The sequence below is a fragment of the Artibeus jamaicensis genome, unplaced genomic scaffold (genome assembly GCF_021234435.1).
Source record: "Artibeus jamaicensis isolate MK-2021 breed Jamaican fruit bat unplaced genomic scaffold, CSHL_Jam_final contig_464, whole genome shotgun sequence".
NCBI lineage: Eukaryota > Metazoa > Chordata > Mammalia > Chiroptera > Phyllostomidae > Artibeus > Artibeus jamaicensis.
The window spans coordinates 19,173,962-19,193,485 of record NW_026521842.1 but is presented as its reverse complement, the minus strand read 5'-3'; the positions used below and the strand labels follow the sequence as shown (position 1 = coordinate 19,193,485).

The following is a 19,524-nucleotide window of genomic DNA, read 5'->3' as shown; positions in this document are numbered from 1 at the left end:
CATACGTGGGTATATAGTCCGTGCACGGCGGCGGAAGCCCGGATACTTGGGAACTGATGCCCGGATAGGTGGGGTGCAGCCCGTATTTCAGGACTAGAGACCGGACACCTGAGGCGTCTCCCTACCTGTGGACCCTCTAACATTCGCAGACACTTTTTATTTCATCCCCTCTCTCTTCCCCCACACATATAATTCAGATGTTCGGAGGGCGTGACTTTATTCTGCGGGTGGTTGGGAGTCAGACACACATCCCAGAGAAGATGCAGTTGGATGGAGCTGGCGTAGGTGCTGGCACAAGACTGAAAAGCGCACGGCGACCCGCGGGGGGCGAGGGCTGCACGCCGTCCTGCAGGGAGCTGAGTGCAGCGAGGCGTTGCTCTTGGGAAACGTCCCCTCTCAGGTCCAAGAGGGCGGAGACGTGATCCTCGCTGTGGGCAAACCAGGGAGATGCGTCAGCCCCGCCCCATCCCTCCTGGGTTCCTTCTCTTTTTCCGCCCCATTTGCGTACCTCACGTCGGGGAACTGTTGCCGAAGGCTTGCCACCTCCAGGCCAAGCATCGTGGGGTCTCGGAGGTTCAGCAGCTTTCGCAGGGTGAGCAGCACCGGAGCGCACTGAACACCCTCTTCCAGGCCCTGAACACGTTGGGGTAGGTGTTGAGCTGGCCCTTGGCTCCCACCCAACCACCGAGACCCCCGCCCGTCTACTCGCCCAACAAACTCTCACCAAATGTAAGAAAAGATCCCGAAGCTGGGCAGCATCATGTTGTAGGCGTTCGGCTGCCAGGTTCCGCTCGTCAGCACCGCGGCAGACCAGGCGGCCTTGCATCAGCGCGCATAGGTACTGTAGCACCACGGTCCGCTCTGTCTCGGCCAGGAGCACCTGCGAGGAGGGCGATCAGGTGGGTCCAGGACGCCTTTCCCGCCTTTCCCATCGGTGCTGCGCCCTCACCAGCCTGTCCCCCAACACACCTGGAACGCGGGATTCCGAACACGGCAGAAGTTCCGGCAGAAGCGCTTTGTTCGCTCGCACACATCCTCCAGCATCTCGGGGCTCGACAGCCAACGGCGCGAAGGGAGAGTCGCGAACGGGGGCTGGGGGCGCGGGGACAGAGACCAGGCTGGAAGGAGGATCCAGACCCGGCATTTCCCGCGGACTTCCATCCATTCGCTTTATCTCCTCCAACCCCCATTCCCACATGAAGCCTTACCTGGAGCTCCGCCAGCAGCGCCTCCAACACCAGTCGGCAGATCCTCCTCTGCAACTCGTCCAGCGATGCCTGCACCACTGTCAGGGCCCCTGAAGCTACCCCGTCGGGCTGCAAGACGGACACGGAGGAGCTGGACCAACCAAAAGTACGGTTTCAGGACCAAGGCCAAGGCCCTCAAAGTCCTTTCTTCGTCTGGCCTTTTGGGCGCCGCCCAGTGGCGGGTGTGTGCGTGGTGGTGGTGGTGGTGGGGGGGAGGTTTGCGTAGGGGACAAGAAATGCAATTCCCCGCACTTCTAAAGGTCTGGGGTTGTGGAGTGGTGGGCTCAGCAAGTTAGAAGGCACACAGCCCAGTCGGACCTCCCTCTAATTCCTGATGTGACCTTGAGCAAGTCATGTCTTTCGGTTTCATGGCTTGCTCATTGGTAAGGGGAGTGAGTTCACCCCAGTCAGGAGGGAGTAAAGATCGGCAACTTATCTGTTTGCCTTCTCTGCCCTCATCCCAAAGAATATAAGAACCAAGGGGATGGGAATATTTTTTTCCACAGCTGTAACCCAGACATTACCTGGCACAGAGTAGGACTTGGTAAGTATATGTCGAATGAATGAATGAATGAATGAATACATGAGACTGTGTGAGGCACTGTGGTAGGTACTTTACATCTAATGTGATTTTCATAATGTATCGTTATTACCCATATAACACTAATGAGAAAAGAGGAATTAGGCAACTTTCTTAGGTTCACACAGCTACACAGCTATTAGGAGCTTGGAACCACAGAGCTATGTGAGTTCGAAGTTCCTAATAGTCTAGTGAAGGCTGGGTCCATACCTGATAGGTGTACAGTCAGGGCTTAGTGAAGGTAGGGTTCTGTGGGGGCTTTCTGTTACCCGAGTGCTGATTGGTGGTTGAGGGCAGCCAGTAGGTAGGACACGTAATGAGGGGCCACAGCTTCCTTTCTCACGTGGTCTCGGGAGAATCGAATCAGAGCATCATTGAAGCTGCAAAGGGCAGGGGTATGTCCTGCACTTGCTGTCACTTTGGTTCCCCAACAATCCCTGTCCCGAGAGTACTCCGGCCCCACCTCCAAGACACCCAAGACACTGTTTGGAGGGGCCTTTTCCCACTGATATGCCTTATTCACTCAGACCCCCCCCCCAGGCTGTCCCAGGAGCAGGGCCAGGGGTGGGGGATGGGCCAGTGCTTTGGCAGACCTCCTCAAGAATGTTTCCAGTTCTGACAGTGCCATGCTCTGTACCCGCCGCTGCAGTGACTCACTGACCAAGCTGGTCACTCGAATGTTCTCTTCCAGGATCTACAGGCAGGGATGGGCAGCCATCAGTAGAGTCCTAGTCCTGCCCTCCACACCCCCCACTTTTACAAGGGCCGCCCACCTGGCTGCCACTTCCCACCAACCTGCAGCACAATGGCTGGCATTGGTGAGTAGTAGAAGCCAGACGGGTCTGTGTCAGGCTCCTGCTCCCGCCCCCACTCAGCTGTCTCCCCATCCAGTGCCTTCTTCAGCCACTGCACCACATTTGCCTGAGGGAAGAGATGAGGGACAGCAGAATGTAGCAGGGCATAGCAGGTCACCGGCCCTGCTAGAGGCAGGTGAACATGTGACTCTACAGATACAGTCACACAGCTGGTGGCAGACTTTCTCTGGACCTGGGCCCCAACTACTCACCCGGACTTGGGATACAAATGTTGCCTCTAGCTGCTCAATATTCTCCAGGGTCAGCAGGGGTTCCAGCTGAGACACATCAGCCTCAGGCCCCAGTTCCAGACTCCCCATCATTTCTGGCCTGGTGATGAGTAGCCCGGTGTCACACTGAGCCCCCAGCTTCTGATCCGCCCACTTCCCATTGCCCCAAAGGCACTGACCCTGGGTACACATGCAGTGCCCAGTGCAGCAAGGTGAAGGCATCAGTGGCTCCCAGCTCAGGCCCTTCCAGGAATTGCTGCAGGCTGCGACGCAGGCCGCTGTGCAGGGTCTGGGCCCACAGCTGGACCACCTTGTAGTGTGGTGGGCAGCAGGGTGCTATCAGAGCCTCGGCTGTGGCCAATTCAGTGGGTAGAGCCACCCGCAGAGCCTCCAGCCACCCTGCTAGGGCCCCTGGTTCAGGCACCAGAGGTGTCCCAAAGTGGACCAGATCTAGGCTCTTTTCTAGCGCCCGCAGACAGCGCTGTCGCCAGTCCCGGGGGGCCTGCTCAAGGGAAGTTGTACGGCTGGCCTCCACCTCTGCCACACGCACAGCAGCCACCAACAGGGCTGGGTCCTCCCGTGCCAGCTGCCCTGCGGCCCCTACAGCCATCTCCACAGCCTGGCCCAGTGCCTCAGCCAGAGGGCCCAGTCCCTCGAAGACCGGCAACTCCAGGCCCCCCAGAGATGCCCATGTCTCCTCTTGCAGTTGCTCCAGCTCCCGAAGGCTCACGTATGCCTCCAAGAGCTGATGGGCATCAATCAGGGTCTGCGTGTGGGCCACTGCAGCCGGCACTAAAGAGGGAGCAGAGATGAAAGCCTTGGGTCTCAGCCTTCCCACCTGTACAATAGGTACAGGATCAGATGCTGAGGCCCTGGGCTGTGGTGATGTAAAGTATTTAATAACCAGCACAGTAGACTTCCACTAGGTTATTCAGTCTTACTAAAAAAAAAATTTTAAATAACCAATACAGTAGAGCACTGGCTGATCTGAAAGCACCAGGAAAGGTCCTAGTGTAAACCCTTGAGTTGATAGAACATAAGGAAGTCAGGGATCCTGGAGGGAAGGCAGTGAGGAACTGGAGGGCCATCCTAGTGGCTAATCACCCTCCCTGTTAGGATAATATTTCAATTTAACAACCAGGGTAGCAGCCAGAGGCACTTGATTGGGCGTCAGTCCTGAGACAGACATTCCTTGCTCAGGAACCCCAGAGTAAGCTAATCCGCACCCTGCTTTTTATGCCATCTGAAGCCTGAGTTACTCTCTGGGAGGTCCTGGTGTGTCCCTCCGTGTAATTTCTACTAGTGCCCCAGCCCCTTAACAAGCTTTAATTGACTAACCGTCGAAGGGCCGAAGCCCAGGGCCCCTGCACACTCACCTGCTCGCAGCCTGGGCAGCAGCTGAGACAGAGCCTGCAGTTGCCTGTGCTGGGCAAACTGCTCCCGCAAGGGCTCTAGAGTATGTGCAGCCTCAGCCATAACCTGGAACAGCCCATGGGCCTGGCCCAGGGCCTCATGTGCTCCTTGCAGGGCCTCAAGGGCCTGGGCCAGCTGACACACACCAGTCTTCACACCTTCCAGGTATGACTGCACCACTGACTATGGAAAGGAGGGAGATAGTGAGGCCTGGCCAGTTCTGCCACCCGCCCCAGTACTCCTCCTGCCCCTGCCTGAAGCTCACCTTGATGCGCGCTTCCAGGGAGCAGGTACGCTGAACCTCACGTCTGCGGTATTGGCCTAGCCTGGCCAGCTGCTCTGGCCGGTAGAAGATTCCTGAGGCCCACTTGAGTGCTGCACCTCGAGCCAGCTGCTCCGCCCTCTCCTGCTCTGGCCACTCGGGCCCTGTGCAGGAAGAGCCGGGGCAGCCATGTCAGTTGGGCAGGGCCTGAGGGAAGCGGCTGCTGACCCTGCACCCCTTCCTGCTCCTCAGTCTGGTCCCCGGGGCAGTCTACTTCTCTTGCCAACTGATGGAACTCCAGCCAGACCTGGCAGGGAGGACCCAACCCCACCATTCCCATCTTTCAGGCCACATCCCTCCCCCAACCCACCCAGAAGGGCTCCTACCAGGAGGAAAGGACGGCTGCATTTTGTCCTTGGCTGTGGAGTCCACTTTAGGCCCTGGAGGAGCCAGAGCCCAGATGAGAGTCTGGGCCAAGTTCTGGGTTATAGCAGGTGGAGTTGATCCTCCTTCGAGCTGTAGGCTCTGTCTAGGCCTCTGTGAGGAGGAGGAGGAAGGCTCCTGCCCAGGTTCCTCAGGAAATGAGAGGCACGGGGCTGTGATGGGGAGGCACCTGGGGAGCCTCCCCTGATGGATTTCTCAGTTTTGCCCTGAAGTCAAGTGAGGAAGGCAGGCACAGGTCTCCACTGGACCCCTCTCTTGCTCTTGGTTTCAGAAGACAGTTTAGTATGGAACTCACCAGGCTTGACCAGGCATCCAGTTCTCTCTCCTCCGCAAGCAGCGTTGGCCTTGAGGATGGCCCTCTCCCCCAGAGCTTGCAGCAGAGCTGGGCACTCCCTCCCCTGGCTCACAGGGGTTGGGTGGCTCTGGCCCACACCTCAGCATACAGCAGAATTCCTCTTCCCAAGGAAGCCTCTGTCCCACCTCCCTGCCCAGGAGCCCCCTCCTCCCTCCAAGGTCCCTCCCCGCCCAAGACCACGTGCAGGAAGGAAGGAAGCTGAGTCTCCTGCATTTTATTCCTAACAGGAAAGAGCATCTGCACTATGGGAAGGGGCGGGGAGGGCTGGGCCCCACTTCCTTGGGGGAAGGAGGATATGTACTCCCTGTGATTGTTGAGTCTAGGCCATTCTACCCAGGACGTCTTAGTGCTCAGAACAGACATGAACTAGATGGCCCCAACCTGTTGTGGAGAGTGGGGTGTGCACATATGGATGCCGACAACATCACAGCATGAAAACTGGTTCACAGGTCCCTCAGAGAAGGGTGTGCACCTTGCAGAGCAGTGACAGATCATGGGCTGCTGTGAAGAATGTTGTGTGTGGTGGGTGATGGCAGGAGAGGTTCAAGGGCTATGAAAGCAGTTTATCTGGAGAGTTAAAGGGGGTCATGGGAGGGAATACCAGGTAGCTATCCCCCAAATCCACTCTTCATGACAAAGACACTTGCTTCCCTAGCTGCCAGGAGTGTAGGCTGCTGAGGTTTCACAGCTGTCTCTCAATCAATGTTGGGTTGCAAAGGCCCAGTACCCTTGCCTGGGCATAGAATATCTCAGAAGGGCCACCCTGGTTTCACAACTCCTAGTAGAATGGGCTGGGTTCTGGCTTCTCCAGGGCCTAAAGTGGACTCCACAGTCAAGGAAAAAATGCAGCCAGCCCTTCCTCCTGGTATGAGCCCTTCTGGGTGGGGTGAGGGAGGGATGTGGCCAGAAAGATGGGAATGGTGGAGTTGGGTCCTCCCTGCCAGGTCTGGCTGGAGTTTCACTGCTCAGCGAGAGGCCTCTATTATAACTGCATTGCAGTTTAAACCCTTCTCTGTCCAATTCTGCTTGTCTTAAAAGTGTGGATTTTTCAATAAACTTCCTGCAGGCAGATCCCTGTGTCAAAGTTTGTTTCCCAGAGAACTTGACCAAAAATCAACAATAAATAAGGAAAATGTTAAAAATAACAAAATGATACCAGCAAACACATAATACTTTCTATACGGTAGGAACTGCTCTAAGCACTTTACATACATTTGTGCATTGGTGAACACGTTTGCATTAGCCGAAAAGTGGTTCTAATTCCATGGTCCCTGAGCACTGCAGTGTGGAGACAAGAGAAAGAGTAGGCTGGGGAAAGACTAGGCTGAGGTTGCAGACCAGAGGACAAGGTAGGTGTAGTTAGTGCTTACTGTTTGGCTGAAAGTGAAATATGATAATAGGGTAGGTGACCTCAAAACAGTGAGGTAGCTCATAGGAGCAGGGTTAGGGAAACGCAAGGGCTTCATCTGGCAATGTGGTCCCCTCTCCCGACACCAGGGCTGGGGCAGAGTTAGTGGTGTTGGGGCAGGCTGGCGAACCAGGAAGGTTTCAGTGGCTCCGGTTACTCTACTGCCGGGCTGCCCACCGACTTCCTCCACAGTCTCTGCATCATGTCCTGTCTCTCAGGATCCCTGGGTTGTTTTCGTCCTTTCGGCGGTTGAACATTTGCTGATAGTTCCCGAAATTTTGCGGCCATGCCTGCAGATAGAAATTGTTCCGGGTTCCCTAGGAGAGAGCGGGGAGGAAGCGGAAGCAGCAACCCTGGCGCCGGCGCCTGGCGGTGAGGAACGGAAGCGGAAGTGGCGGCGGCGCCGGCCTGGCCTGGCTGAGGGGAGGCGGCGGGCGGGCGCGATGGCGGAGGCCGGGCCACAGGCGCCGCCGCCCCCGGGCACCCCAAGCCGGCACGAGAAGAGTTTGGGACTTCTCACAACCAAGTTCGTGTCGCTTCTGCAGGAGGCCAAGGACGGCGTGCTTGACCTCAAGCTGGTGCGGCCCAGGCTAAGGGGCAATAGGGGGGATGGTGGAACAGGCCTGGGCAGGTAGCGGGAACCCCCGGGGCGGCCCAGTGGAGCCCTCAGAGAATAGGCGGCCATCCGTGTGCTTTCTCACAAGTGGGAGGCTGGGAGCAGTCTAATCCATTCCGCTGAGGGAATTGGTTGTCAGCTGTGTGCCAGTGTCGGAGCTGCAGGTGCAGATCCTCGTGGCCCTCCCTGCTCGGGGCAAAGAGCAAGAGAACATCAGTGCAGCCTGAGCCAAACCTCTTTCCGCCATGGGGTCCTGAGCTACTGTAATGGCTGGGAGGAGCGTTGGGACTGCGCGTCGCCTTTCCAGGCTACTACAGACCAAGTCTCAGGGTACCTGAGGGTACACCTGAGAGTGGGACTGAGAGTCCTGTTCTCTCTTCTCTGTGCCAGGCAGCTGACACCCTAGCTGTGCGCCAGAAGCGGCGGATTTACGACATTACCAATGTGCTGGAAGGTATTGGGCTGATCGAGAAAAAATCCAAGAATAGCATCCAGTGGAAGTGAGTGAGGGCACCTGGGAGGGTAATGGGAAACCCTCCCCAGAAGTGTAGGGGGGGGGGTGGAGGGTGCAGGAGAGAGCAGGGACCATGAGACACAGTTTCTGGCAGCCCTTCTCAGCCCCACTCCCTGGGCTCAGGGGCGTGGGGCCTGGCTGCAATACCCGGGAGATTGCTGACAAGCTGATTGAGCTCAAGGCAGAGATCGAGGAGCTGCAGCAGCGAGAGCAAGAACTGGACCAGCACAAGGTGTGGGTGCAGCAGAGCATCCGGAATGTCACTGAGGACGTGCAGAACAGCTGATATCCTCCTGGCAGTCCCTCCTCCTGGGGTGTGGGCAAGGGGCCCTCTAGTCCATCTGGGTGTGCTGTGTGGTGCTCTGGGCCCTATCCCTCTCAAGAGGCTGGTCCTGCAGCTCTTGGCCAGGTCCCAGCCTCCTCCTTCTCTTTAGAGTCCCTCCCCTTCCTGTGATCCCTCTCCATCTAGACCCCTGTCCTGGGACCTTCTCTGAGGGTTCATATGTTAGATATCTGCTAAAGAGCTTGGTCTTCTCTGTGATCTACTGTCTGTCGCCATAGGGAGGGCATCAGTCGTTCTCCTTAACCTCCACACCTTGGCCTACGTGACTCATGAGGACATCTGCAGATGCTTTGCTGGTGAGCAGAGCCTGAGTGGGGGGAGATGGGGGTGGGGCTGGGCTAGCCACAGTTCTGAGCAGTGGGTTCAGTATCCAAAGAGAGTTCCATCTCTCAAGACAGTTCCTGAGGCCTTTCGAAAGAGGAATCAGGCAGGGTAAGTTCTGAATTTGAGGGTCACTGGGACCCTGTGGAGGCTAAACATATCGAGAGGACACAAGAATCTTGGACTGAGTTTCTGGGTCAGTCCCTACCTACCCTTGGGTTTGGCCTCTGCATCCTCGTTCATGCGTGCTTGTATTCAGGGGGCAATGATGCCCACTTCCAGCCTGCAGTTAGTTTAGTTGTGTTATGGATATAGGAACAGCCCCTCCTCCATCTTTCATCCCTTAGACCGGGCTTGGGGGAGGGATGTTGGCCTTGGCCAGAACACCTACACCTAGAGAGCAGCCCTCAGCTGAGAATATGTGTTGCCCACGGTTAGCAGTCTTTTGCTCCACATGTTTGAATCTGTGTTTTCTGCATATAGACCCCTGGTTCTTGGAAGGAGAAAGGCTCTAGTTCTCTGCCCATGCCACTGTGGGGGATGGGTGAGGCCTACCGTCTGGGCCCTCAAACACCATAATGTCCTTCCTTGCCTCAAGGGATGGGAACCCCCATTCCCAGCTCAGATTGAGCCCCTGGGCTCTGACCCATCCTCCTCAATATTCTAGGAGACACCCTTCTGGCCATCCGGGCTCCATCTGGCACCAGCCTGGAGGTGCCCATCCCAGAGGTGGGTGCTCATCTCAGGCAGGCAGGGTTGGCTGAGGGTGGATGCTGGCTGTGGAGCTTGATAAGTCCAGGGTGGGGTGGGTAGGGGGGAGGCCTGAGCTTTTGGGTTATCTAGGAGGACGGGCAGCCTGGAGTGGGAGAGGACACTGTGGCTCATGTCAGGCAGGAGCCAAACCTGCTTTTAGTTCCACCTGCCCTCTGTCCTTTGTCCCACACCCCCAGGGTCTCAATGGGCAGAAGAAGTACCAGATTCATTTGAAGAGCGTGAGTGGGCCCATTGAGGTGCTGCTGGTGAACAAGGAGGCATGGAGCTCACCACCTGTGGCGGTGCCCGTGCCACCACCTGAAGATCTGCTCCAGAGCCCACCTGCTGTCTCTACTCCTCCACCTCTCCCCAAACCTGCTGTGGTCCTGCCCCAGGATGCCTCACACCCAAGCAGTCCCCAGGCGACGACCAGCACCTGTATCCCTGGCAGCACTGAAGCCCAAGGGATGGCCAGTCCAGCAGCTGAGATCACAGGTGAGATGTGACGAGCATCTGGTGACAGAGATCTCTGGGACCCAAGGGGCAATAGCTCTGGGTTGTGGGATGCTATACTTGGAGCTGGCAGAGACCCTATGGGGGTTGTCCTTTTTCTGGCCTCCAGCTGACCTTCCCTTACTGTTATAGGGGAACCCTTTTTAACAGAGAATCTCTGACTAAGTGAAGGGGCATTAGTGGTAGCAGTTCTCCTCCAGATCCACATATGTTTCACTTGCCCCAGTAGCTCTTCTTGAAGGGTGGTCACAGCATCCATGTTGTCCATGAGCCCCCTGCTCTTACAGGCCTCATGCCCCTGTCTCCTTTAGTGCCTCATTTCCAGGTCGCCTCTTCAAGGGTGACTGGCAGTGCCTTACTCTCCTAGGGCCTGGGAGCCAGGGCTGTAGGCATCCTGGCCGTGTGTTCTGTCACAGCCAGCTTTATATCCCACTTCCTGCCCCCAAGTGACTGGGTTCGGGGCATGTGGTTGCAGTGATTGGCGGCCCTGAAACCGATAGCAAGGACAGTGGTGAGCTCAGCTCACTCCCACTGGGCCCGACAGCACTGGACACCCGGCCACTGCAGTCTTCTGCTCTGCTGGACAGCAGCAGCAGTAGCAGCAGCAGCAGCAGCAGCAGCAATAGCAGTTCATCTGGACCCAACCCTTCTACCTCCTTTGAGCCCATGAAGGCAGATCCCACAGGCGGTGAGTACTTGTCCCATTGGGAGCAGGGAGAACCCAGCCTTAGCCAGTCTGAGGTCAAAAACAACTGGGGCTGGAAATTCAGCTGTCCTAACTTCTCATCCAGAGCTGGCCAGCACAAGGGCCAGCCCTTGCCGTCCACCTTGCCTAGACCAGAGCTGTGCCAGCTGGAGTGGGGAGCTTGGTCTCCAGATTTAGTGCTGGTGCCTGTTTGTCCCCCTTACTGGGCTGTCACAAAATTCCCTGGCCCTGCCTCAAACCCTGCCTGCCACCCTTAGACTCGGGTCTCAGGAAGGCGAAAGCACTCTCTCAGGGAAGGGGCTGTGGTTGGCCCTCAGCCTCCAAAGACTGCAGCACCTTCTTGGGAGAGGCAGCATTATCTCGCTGGAGTCCCATCTCCATCTGGCAACTCAAGTGTTTGCTTTTCCCAGGACTCCTCCTACCCAGCCTGGAGGCACCTCACTAAACACGATGCTTTGTCCCTTCTATCTCCTTCTCCTACTCTCCCTATCTCCTCTCTGTCTGGACTCTGAGAAAGTCATCTCCACTCCACTTTATGTCTTGGTCTCCTAGTCACCCCCTGCTTGCAATAGTCAGGACCCCCACACCCCCTCCCCCACATTCCATTCTCTTGATAAGTTGCCCAACCCTGACTGCCAACCCCAGCGGGTTTCCAGGCTGTTGTGCTCTGAAGGTCTCTTGCTTTGTACTGATGCTTTTTTCTCCTTTGGCTTTAATGATGCCAGATCTTGGCTCTTCTCTCACTGGCTTCCCTTCTAACCCCTTCCTGGTGCTTCCTTAAATATTGAAACTTCCTAGGTCTCTGTCCCATGCCACACCTGCACAGAGCTAGATGAACCCCTAACCTCCATCTTGCTCAGGTCTTTCACCTGGACCCCAACCCACACTTGTGTCCTGGTGCCTTCTTCCGTACATCCAGTGGGCTCTTCATTCCCATGTGTTCTCAACTCTATTTGCTTTTCCAGTCCTAGCTCTTTCTCCCTCCTTCTTCTCCCACATCACATCTGCGAAGTGAGTTCTGTTCCAAACATCTCTCCTGTCCTCAGCACTCAGGATCTGCCAGCCACCCCTTGTGTAAATTCTTCAGCATCCTCTTCATTACTCCAGTCAACAAGGATCTATCTGAAGCACAGCCTGCCTGGCATTTCTCTTTACAAAAGTACCTTTAATGGCTTCCTAAGGCCTGCTGGATAAAACCAGAGCCTCGTAGCCTAGCATAGGACATCTGTTTTGATCCAGCCCTAGCACCCCTCTCCAGCTTCATTTTTTCCTGCTTTACATGCGCACCCTCCCAGTCAGACCTTTGTAGCAGAGCTATCACTCTATAGCACTAGCCCCTGTTGAAGTGTCTGCCTCCTCCTCTGCCAGGTAACCCTGCTCAGATGTGGTGTTTGAGCCTGCCACTGAGGAAGTGCCCAGTAAGGGTGGGGGTGAACAGGGCATTCTCCAGGCAGGGCATCCTCTGTCACTCAGGGCATCCTCCATCACGCAGGGTATGCGTGCTGAGCTCAGAAAGGAAGGGTTCTGCTTGCTCTTCTGCAGCACTCCTGAGTCAGAAGGGCTGTACCATCCATAATGAACCTTTGGTACCCTGGGCTCAGCACTGAGGCATTTGGGTCAGCAAGGGTGATTGACAGACAGTGCCAATTTGGCTTGGGGGCAGGGCCTCCATCTCTTTAGTGTGTGGAGCCCCAGGGTGGGTGTTACAGGATCTGAGGAGGTTGGGGGCTAGAGTGGGACTGGGCTGGACCTCTGTGCCCTTGAGCATGGTGTTCTTGTCTTTCAGTTCTGGAACTCCCCAAAGAGCTGTCAGAAATCTTTGATCCCACACGAGGTAGGGCTATGTTTCTCCTTAGGACTAGGGTATGGGGCACAGCTTGTTGGGTTGTACAGTGGTTTTCTTGCTGTAAGGGCCTATGTTTGTGGTTGGTGCCTGGACAAAGTGTAAAGGCTCCTGATTGGGAGTTTCCCTCCATGGGTTCTGGTGGGTAGAGAAGCAGGAGCCAGAAATGTAACTAGCTCTTTCTCTATCCGCAGAGTGCATGAGCTCGGAGCTGCTGGAGGAGCTGATGACCTCAGAAGGTGGGTGGCCGAGGGAGGTGGGGGGTGGGTGTGGATGGGGTTGGGTGGCTGTGTGGTAGGGCCCTGGCCCCAGGCCTCAGTCTGGTACTCTCCGCAGTGTTTGCCCCCCTTCTCCGCCTTTCTCCACCCCCCGGAGACCACGATTACATCTACAACCTGGATGAGAGTGAAGGTGTCTGTGACCTCTTTGACGTGCCTGTTCTCAACCTCTGACTGATGGGGACGCCCTGTGTGGCTGGGACACAGACTGTCTAACCTGAGGGCTGCTGGGGGACCTCCACACCTCACCCCTCCACAGCTTGAGAGCCACAGACTCCTGGCTTCCCCAGCCTTCCCTCACTTTAGTTCCGGCCGCAGCTCCCACTCTTGCACCAGCACCTGTATTGTGCTGGGAGAGCAGGAGAAAGGGGCTCAGCTCCCTCCGTGGTGGCGCCAAAATATTTGCCTCTCCTTTTCTGGAGCCTTCCCCCATCTTGTGTCCTCCCTGCCCCCTCTCTGAGCCCAGGCTCTGCTGCCACCCAGTGTCACAGAATGAGGACCCAGTAAACTCCATAGAGCAGCTTGTCCAACCCCACTGCCTGGTTCCTGCTATCCCCTCCCCCTCCCAGGAGAGAAGCTGGGGTGGAGTTGACCATTGGCCAGCACCACTTCTAGGCTACTTCGCTTCTCCCCACCCCTTCCTTGACCCTAAAGCTCCTGGTCTTGTCTGTCCCCCTTCTGCCTGACCCTTAGCCCTGACAACGTGTAGGTGGTGGTAGGGGGTGCAAACAGGAAGAAACTGAGGTCTCTAGCTAGGAGTATGGGCAGGTGAGTCCCCAAGGATTGGCCCAAACTCCTGCTGCCCCATAGTCCCTCCCTGTCTATTCATTTACCCTCATTTAGAGCCATTTGCGGAGATTTAGAAAGATTTGCCGTAATGAATGGATTCCTATATAAAGATTATTTTTATACTTTTTGCAGCAAAAGGAAGTTGTAATATTTGTACAGTGTCGAAGTGAATAAAGATCATGCCTAAGGCTATCTCTGGTCTGGTTCTTTTGGGGAGGGGAGCCTCCCTGGGACTGCTGGATTGCTGGCGGTGGGATTGGGTGGGTCACCTTGCTGGAACCAGAGGTGTGGCAGCGCTGGCAGCCCTCCCTCCCTTCCCCCACCTGCCTCACCTTGGGGTGGGGCGGGGCCTCCTCTTCAGGGCGGGGCGGGGCAAGCGCCGTCCTCCTACCTCCGGGACGCCAACCCGGAACTGGCCTCGGCTCCCTTGGGAAGGACGGAGCGCCTGGCCAGGTGTGGGAGCCTGAGCAGTGTGTGCGGGCTACCGGCATCAGGCTACAGAGGGACACCCTCATTGTCCCCAGGGCCCCAGACCAGGTGTGCCCTCCGCAGGAGGTTGCACGACGGTTTAGAAGGCAAAGGCGCCCCGCCCCAGCTTGACCATGGCGCCCCCAAGGGACGTGGTGAAGATCGCCGTTCAGAAGCGTGATGCCATCCCGCAGCTCATCCAGTTGGACCAGGTCACCCGGCCAGTCCGGCCAACATCCACCCTAGCCCACCTCTGGGTCTCCCCCTTTCCCTCAGAACAGCCCTCCCTACCCCTTCCCCAGGTTCTTCCCCAACTCCTCCCCACTCCTGGCCTCGTGAGTGACCTCTTCACTTGCAGGCAAAGCCCCTGGCCGCTGTGGTGAAGGAGGTGTGCGACGCGTGAGTGACGGCCTGTCAGGCCAGGGGGTGGGGGAAAGGCGGGAGGGAGGGGGCGCGCCATGCCTGCCTCACTGAGCCTCCTCTGCCTACAGGTGGAGCCTGGCTCATTCCGAACGCTATGCCCTGCAGTTTGCCGATGGACACGGGAGATACATCACTGAGAATGTGAGTGCCCGCTCCTCTTCAGACCTAATTCCTGGCCCTGATTCCTCCCACTCCTCACCCTACTGGAATGTGATCTTTCACCGAGTTCCCAATCCTATCTTGTTTACAACCCCAGTTAACCAACCCTCAGGGCCCTTCCTGACTTCTCTCTCCCTTTTCTGCTGTCTTCTCCAGAACCGCTCAGAGATCAAGAATGGCAGCATCCTGTGCCTCAGCACTGCCCCAGTAAAGCCCCTCCTGGCCCCACCCTCATTCCCTGCCCCACTGCCATGCTTCCTTTCTGTCCCCCTATGCCTCTGCCCCAGGTCTAGAGGCTCCAGTCACATCCCTGCAGTGTTCCACCTGGTGGACACCCTGGTCTCCGCACCTCCACCCAGCCTCCTCATTCACCTTTGCTTCTGCTCCTGCCCCTGCCAGGACCTTGAGGCCGAGCAGCTGTTGGGTAGGCTGCAGAGCGGGAGTCGTGAGGGGCGCCGAGAAGCCCTGCAGCACCTTGCCCTGCTGGCCCCCGACGTGACCTTTGCCCAGGAGGTCATCAGCCGTGATGGGCTAAAGAGGCTAGGCACCATCATTGAGGAAGGGGACGAGTGAGCATTGGGCTGTGGTTGGTGGCGGACGTGGTGGGGCTGGGGGTCCTGATGCGGGCCCTGCTCAGCCCCAGATGTCCCCCCAGCCTAGGGGAGGTGCTGGCCCTTGCACTGCAGGCCTTCTTGGAGCTCATGGAACATGGAGTGGTGTCCTGGGAGACGCTCACTATCCCTTTTGTTAGGAAGGTGGGTAGGCTTTCCTAGGGACAGCAAGTTGGGGCAGTGGGGTGGTGTTAGAATCTGGCCATCCGTGCTGGTCAGGTGGTGACAGCCCCTATCCCTATTACAGGTGGTGTGCTATGTGAACATGAACCTGATGGATGCATCTGTGCAGCCCCTGGCCCTCAGGTTGCTGGAGAGTGTGACCTTAAGCAGCCCTGTCCTGGGCCAGCTGGTCAAAAATGAGGTTACACTGGATAGGCTGCTGGTGCACCTACAGGTGTAAGTCTCTTGGGGTGGTGTACAGATGAGGGGAGCACAGCCAGATCCTGGATGGTCCATTAAGCCCTCTTCTTGTCCCAGGATGAACCAGCAGCTGCAAACCAAGGCCATGGCACTGCTGACAGCCTTGCTGCAGGGGGCCAGCCCCACTGACCGTAAGGTGGGTGTCCATCTGGGAGGTAGAGGAGGAGCAGGAGCTGGTGAGCACTGTGCTCCGCCCTGGGCCTACAGAGTCAGTGCTCATGGTATGGTCACATTATCTAAGCCCCCTTCCCACCCACCCTCAGCAAATGCTTGACAAACTGTGGCAGAGAAACCTTCGCCCGTTCATCTATAAGGTATGAAGCACTGGGCCAGGTGGACCCCTCCCTATTCCTCCTCTCCCAGTGAGCCCAAGCTCACACTCATGGACTGGCCGTCCTCCAGAACATCATCCACAGTGCAGTGCCAATGGGTGACGAGATGGCTCACCACTTGTACGTGCTGCAGTCCCTTACACTGGGGCTGCTGGAGCCGCGCATGCGGATGCCACTGGACCCCTACAGCCAGGTGGGTGGGTGCCTTTGGGGTACACAGGCTGGGGGCAGCTGGAGGTTGGTCTTGAATCTGATGTGACTCCTCCCCACCCCCAAATGGTGACCCCAGGAGCAGCGGGAGCAGCTGCAGGCCCTGCGCCAGGCTGCCTTTGAACCAGAAGGGGAGTCCCCCAGTGCTGGGCTAAGTGCTGACCGTCGCCGTTCCCTCTGTGCCCGTGAGTTCCGCAAACTGGGCTTCTCGGTGAGTGACCCTCCCTGAGCTCCTCACCCGTGCCTCAACCCAGGACTGCTGTTTTTCCAGAGGGCGGGGGCCCTGCGTCAGCTGCCTGTCCCCCTTCCTTTAGAATAGCAACCCTGCGCAAGACCTAGAGCGCGTGCCCCCCGGCCTGCTGGCCCTGGACAACATGCTCTACTTCTCCAGACACGCACCCAATGCCTACAGCCGGGTCAGTGTTGGGGAGGGGGTGGGCAGAGCAGGATGCCCGCCTGTGAGGGTCCCCATGGGCTGAGCTGTGACTCCCCGCCCCATACTCTACTGCCACCACCCCAGTTTGTGTTGGAGAACAGCAGTCGCGAGGACAAGCACGAGTGCCCCTTTGCCCGGAGCAGTATCCAGCTGACCGTGCTGCTGTGCGAGCTGCTCCACGTTGGGGAGCCCTGTGAGTGGGACTGGGCAGTGTGTCTGGGAACAGGGGACGGAAGGGCAGAGAGGGCCAGGGGCTTCACATACTTTCTCCCTGAGCCCCTCCTGCCCCCCTGCTCCAGGCTCCGAAACGGCCCAGGACTTTTCACCCATGTTCTTCGGCCAAGACCAGAGCTTCCATGAGCTCTTCTGTGTGAGCATCCAGCTGCTGAATAAGACCTGGAAGGAGATGCGGGCCACACAGGAGGACTTTGACAAGGTGGGTGGGTGGGAGCTGGGAGGCCTCGGCCGGCCAGGGAAGGGGGCTGTGCCGGGGGATGCCCAGAGCTCAGACCCTGAACTGAGCCTGGGGTGGCCACAGGTCATGCAAGTGGTCCGGGAGCAGCTGGCCCGCACGCTGGCCCTGAAGCCCAGCTCCCTAGAGCTCTTCCGAACCAAGGTGAACGCGCTCAACTACGGGGAGGTGCTGCGACTGAGGCAGACAGAGCGCCTGCATCAGGAGGGCACGCTGGCCCCTCCCATACTGTGAGTGGCAGTGATGGGTCCAGTCCTAGGCCCCACTTTCCCTGGTGACCCATGGGCCTTGCCCCAGGTCAGTCCTGTCAGCAACCCTTCTTCCCGCAACCAGGGAGCTTCGGGAGAAGCTGAAGCCTGAGCTCCTGGGCCTGATTCGCCAGCAGCGTTTGCTCCGCCTCTGTGAGGGGACGCTCTTCCGCAAGATCAGCAGCCGGAGGCGCCAGGGTTGTTGAGTGGGCAGGGGCACAGAGGGCGGCTGGCTTGGGGCCAGGGCCCCTCTTATCTTTCCTTCCCTCTTCCCCTTGCTGCCCAGACAAGCTATGGTTCTGCTGCCTGTCCCCCAACCACAAGGTGCTGCAGTATGGGGACGTGGAGGATGGTGCCAGTTCACCTGCCCTTGAGAGCCTCACAGAGCAGCGTAAGGAGGGCAGGAGCAGGGGTAGGACACCCGCTTTTCCAGACCACCCATGCCTCGGGATACCTGGGGCCCCAGTGGTCAGCCCAGCTTCTTCCCACAGTCCCTGTGGCTGACATCAGGGCACTACTGACTGGCAGGGACTGCCCGCACGTCCGGGACAAGGGCTCCGTGAAGCAGAACAAGGTGAGGCCAGTGGGGGCTTGGGCTCTTTCCCACCTGCCCTGCCCAGCCCCCTGCTCAGTGCTCCTGGTTCCCTTGCCTCCCCAGGACCTCTACGAGTTAGCTTTCTCAGTGTGCTACGACCATGGGGAGGAGGAGGCGTACCTCAACTTCATTGCCCCCTCCAAACGGGAGGTGAGTGTCTGTCTGGGCAGGCAGAGCTGATGTGGGCAGATGGGCAAGGGAAGAGACTGGCAGGTCCTAATGGCGCTGGCTCCGCCCCCAGTTCCACCTTTGGACAGATGGGCTGAGCACCCTGCTGGGCAGTCCCATGGGCAGTGAGCAGACACGGCTAGACCTGGAGCAGCTGCTGACCATGGAGACCAAGTTGCGCTTGCTGGAGCTGGAGAATGTGCCCATTCCTGAGCAGCCACCCCCTATCCCCCCGCCCCCCACCAACTTCAACTTTTGCTATGACTGCAGCATCGCTGAACCTTGACAGGTTGGCCAAGGGCAACGGCTGCTGCCACTGTGGTGGCCATGAAGGGTGAAGGGTGGAGAAATGCAGACACCCTGATCAGCAGAGTCTGCAGCAGAAATAAAGTCTGTTTGGCTCTTGGGTATGTGTCCAGCCAGCTGTGCACACAGTAGGCCACGCCTGCCTTCACACTTAGCTGGCGAATGAGATGTGGGGCATCAGGCCAGGGCCACAGCTTGGGGCCACAAACCTGAGCAGCTATAGCTGAGGGGCTGGTGTTCTGGAGGGGGGCACTGTTGTCCTTTCTCAGGGTGAGTCCTCGGCTCCCCTCAATGCTGGGTCTGCAGAGGGGGTGGCCTGTGTATGGGGGGCACCAACCAAAGGCGGGCTGGTGCTATTAGCTGGGTGAGGGAGAAGCAGCAGGGCAGGAGGCATCACCCCAAGTGGACGCCTTCCTGGGCAGCATTAACAGGTGTCTAGTTGGGGAGCTGTTTCGAGGCTCCTGATAGGCAGAGCGCAGTCGAGAAAGCTGCTTGGCCTGCCATGAGTCCTTTGAGGGACTTGGAGGCCGTCTGGTTAGAGGCCAGAGAGGGGAGACATACAGCTGGGCCTGCTTTTTGCCGAGGGCAGACTTAGAATTCCAGAAGACATCAAGTGGTGGGAGAATAGTCTGATGAGAGGGAACTTGGTGAAGGAAGCCTGAATTCTAATTAAAACCCACTGCAGGAGGGTGGGATGGGGGCCACAGGCAGGCCAGAGCCCCTGGGGTCAGAATTGGCTTGGGGTATTCGGCCCAGCTGGAGGTCACACTCAGAGGTCATGGACCCTAAGTCTCTGGGGCAAAGAGGAACACACCCTCCCCTCCTCCAAAGAGGAGCACAGGACAAGCTGAAAGCTACCACCACTCTCTGACCTCCTTTTCCACGTCTCTTGCTACCTCCTTCCCATCGCCTCCTCAAATATCTTTTATAACAAATTTAATCATCAACGCGTTACCTTGAAAAGTGATGAAATGACATTTCCTTTGGAGAAATGCTGAGCTTCCCTTCCCCCGTCTATGCTTCTGACTCAGGTAACCAGAGACTCCCCACCATGCTTGGAATAGTCTGCAGTTGAGTTCAAGGTGGAAATGAGCGTGGGGATCCCAGATGCAGTTAAGCCCCCCAGTATTCCTTCTCAATGGTCTGGGCCCTTGTGTGGGCCACCGTCGTCTTGACAGGGACCTCCTGACTTCCTGCCTCCAGT

The 19,524-nt window shown here is 57.6% G+C and overlaps 3 protein-coding genes across 5 annotated transcripts; 2 read left to right on the top strand and 1 right to left on the bottom strand.

The window, feature by feature from the left end:
- Positions 1 to 208: 208 nt before the first annotated feature.
- EXOC3L1 (exocyst complex component 3 like 1) lies at positions 209 to 7,081 on the bottom strand. Its single transcript, XM_053666785.1, has 15 exons — positions 6,951 to 7,081; positions 5,326 to 5,428; positions 4,973 to 5,123; positions 4,590 to 4,750; positions 4,288 to 4,507; positions 3,091 to 3,703; positions 2,894 to 3,011; positions 2,623 to 2,748; positions 2,421 to 2,521; positions 2,097 to 2,207; positions 1,209 to 1,338; positions 970 to 1,092; positions 725 to 880; positions 509 to 633; positions 209 to 428 (listed from the first exon to the last, which is right to left on the bottom strand). The coding sequence occupies exons 1-15, from the start codon at positions 7,079 to 7,081 to the stop codon at positions 239 to 241; spliced, it is 2,559 nt and encodes an 852-aa protein (XP_053522760.1). The 3' UTR covers positions 209 to 238.
- A 100-nt stretch (positions 7,082 to 7,181) lies between these two features.
- Positions 7,182 to 13,661, top strand: E2F4 (E2F transcription factor 4). Of its 2 annotated transcripts, XM_037162672.2 has the most exons (10): positions 7,183 to 7,371; positions 7,800 to 7,909; positions 8,047 to 8,208; positions 8,519 to 8,562; positions 9,255 to 9,316; positions 9,538 to 9,835; positions 10,329 to 10,541; positions 12,346 to 12,393; positions 12,597 to 12,641; positions 12,739 to 13,661. In XM_037162672.2, exons 1-10 carry the CDS (start codon positions 7,237 to 7,239, stop codon positions 12,852 to 12,854), a joined length of 1,233 nt encoding a protein of 410 aa, XP_037018567.2. In that variant the 5' UTR covers positions 7,183 to 7,236; the 3' UTR covers positions 12,855 to 13,661. The 2 variants fall into 2 exon arrangements, with proteins under 2 accessions (XP_037018568.2, XP_037018567.2); XM_037162673.2 differs by lacking the exon at positions 12,346 to 12,393 and having other exon boundaries at positions 7,182 to 7,371.
- Positions 13,662 to 13,847: 186 nt separating this feature from the next.
- On the top strand, positions 13,848 to 18,420 carry ELMO3 (engulfment and cell motility 3). 2 transcript variants are annotated; one of them, XM_037162671.2, is made up of 20 exons: positions 13,850 to 14,149; positions 14,296 to 14,336; positions 14,429 to 14,501; positions 14,676 to 14,726; positions 14,919 to 15,088; positions 15,175 to 15,274; positions 15,378 to 15,529; positions 15,611 to 15,689; positions 15,817 to 15,867; positions 15,956 to 16,078; positions 16,175 to 16,306; positions 16,410 to 16,511; positions 16,616 to 16,724; positions 16,831 to 16,967; positions 17,070 to 17,233; positions 17,337 to 17,449; positions 17,538 to 17,642; positions 17,743 to 17,825; positions 17,910 to 17,996; positions 18,088 to 18,420. In XM_037162671.2, the coding sequence occupies exons 1-20, from the start codon at positions 14,072 to 14,074 to the stop codon at positions 18,298 to 18,300; spliced, it is 2,163 nt and encodes a 720-aa protein (XP_037018566.2). In that variant the 5' UTR covers positions 13,850 to 14,071; the 3' UTR covers positions 18,301 to 18,420. The 2 variants fall into 2 exon arrangements, with proteins under 2 accessions (XP_037018565.2, XP_037018566.2); XM_037162670.2 differs by having other exon boundaries at positions 13,848 to 14,149; positions 14,676 to 15,088.
- The last annotated feature ends 1,104 nt before the right edge of the window (positions 18,421 to 19,524 follow it).

What these genes read in the sequence shown, in the direction of transcription:
- E2F4 (XM_037162672.2), top strand. Translation starts at nt 7,237, where the DNA reads ATGGCGGAGGCCGGGCCACAGGCGCCGCCGCCCCCGGGCACCCCAAGC. An exon ending in TCCAGCAGCTGAGATCACAG is followed by an intron (nt 9,836 to 10,328) that starts GTGAGATGTGAC and finishes ATGTGGTTGCAG; the next exon opens with TGATTGGCGGCCCTGAAACC. An exon ending in GGAGCTGATGACCTCAGAAG is followed by an intron (nt 12,642 to 12,738) that starts GTGGGTGGCCGA and finishes TACTCTCCGCAG; the next exon opens with TGTTTGCCCCCCTTCTCCGC.
- EXOC3L1 (XM_053666785.1), bottom strand. Translation starts at nt 7,081, where the DNA reads ATGGCCGCAAAATTTCGGGAACTATCAGCAAATGTTCAACCGCCGAAA. An exon ending in TGGATGCCTGGTCAAGCCTG is followed by an intron (nt 5,124 to 5,325) that starts GTGAGTTCCATA and finishes TCCTCCTCACAG; the next exon opens with AGGCCTAGACAGAGCCTACA. An exon ending in CTGGAAACATTCTTGAGGAG is followed by an intron (nt 2,208 to 2,420) that starts GTCTGCCAAAGC and finishes TGCCCTTTGCAG; the next exon opens with CTTCAATGATGCTCTGATTC.
- ELMO3 (XM_037162670.2), top strand. Translation starts at nt 14,072, where the DNA reads ATGGCGCCCCCAAGGGACGTGGTGAAGATCGCCGTTCAGAAGCGTGAT. An exon ending in GGAGATACATCACTGAGAAT is followed by an intron (nt 14,502 to 14,675) that starts GTGAGTGCCCGC and finishes TGTCTTCTCCAG; the next exon opens with AACCGCTCAGAGATCAAGAA. An exon ending in CACTGGACCCCTACAGCCAG is followed by an intron (nt 16,079 to 16,174) that starts GTGGGTGGGTGC and finishes TGGTGACCCCAG; the next exon opens with GAGCAGCGGGAGCAGCTGCA.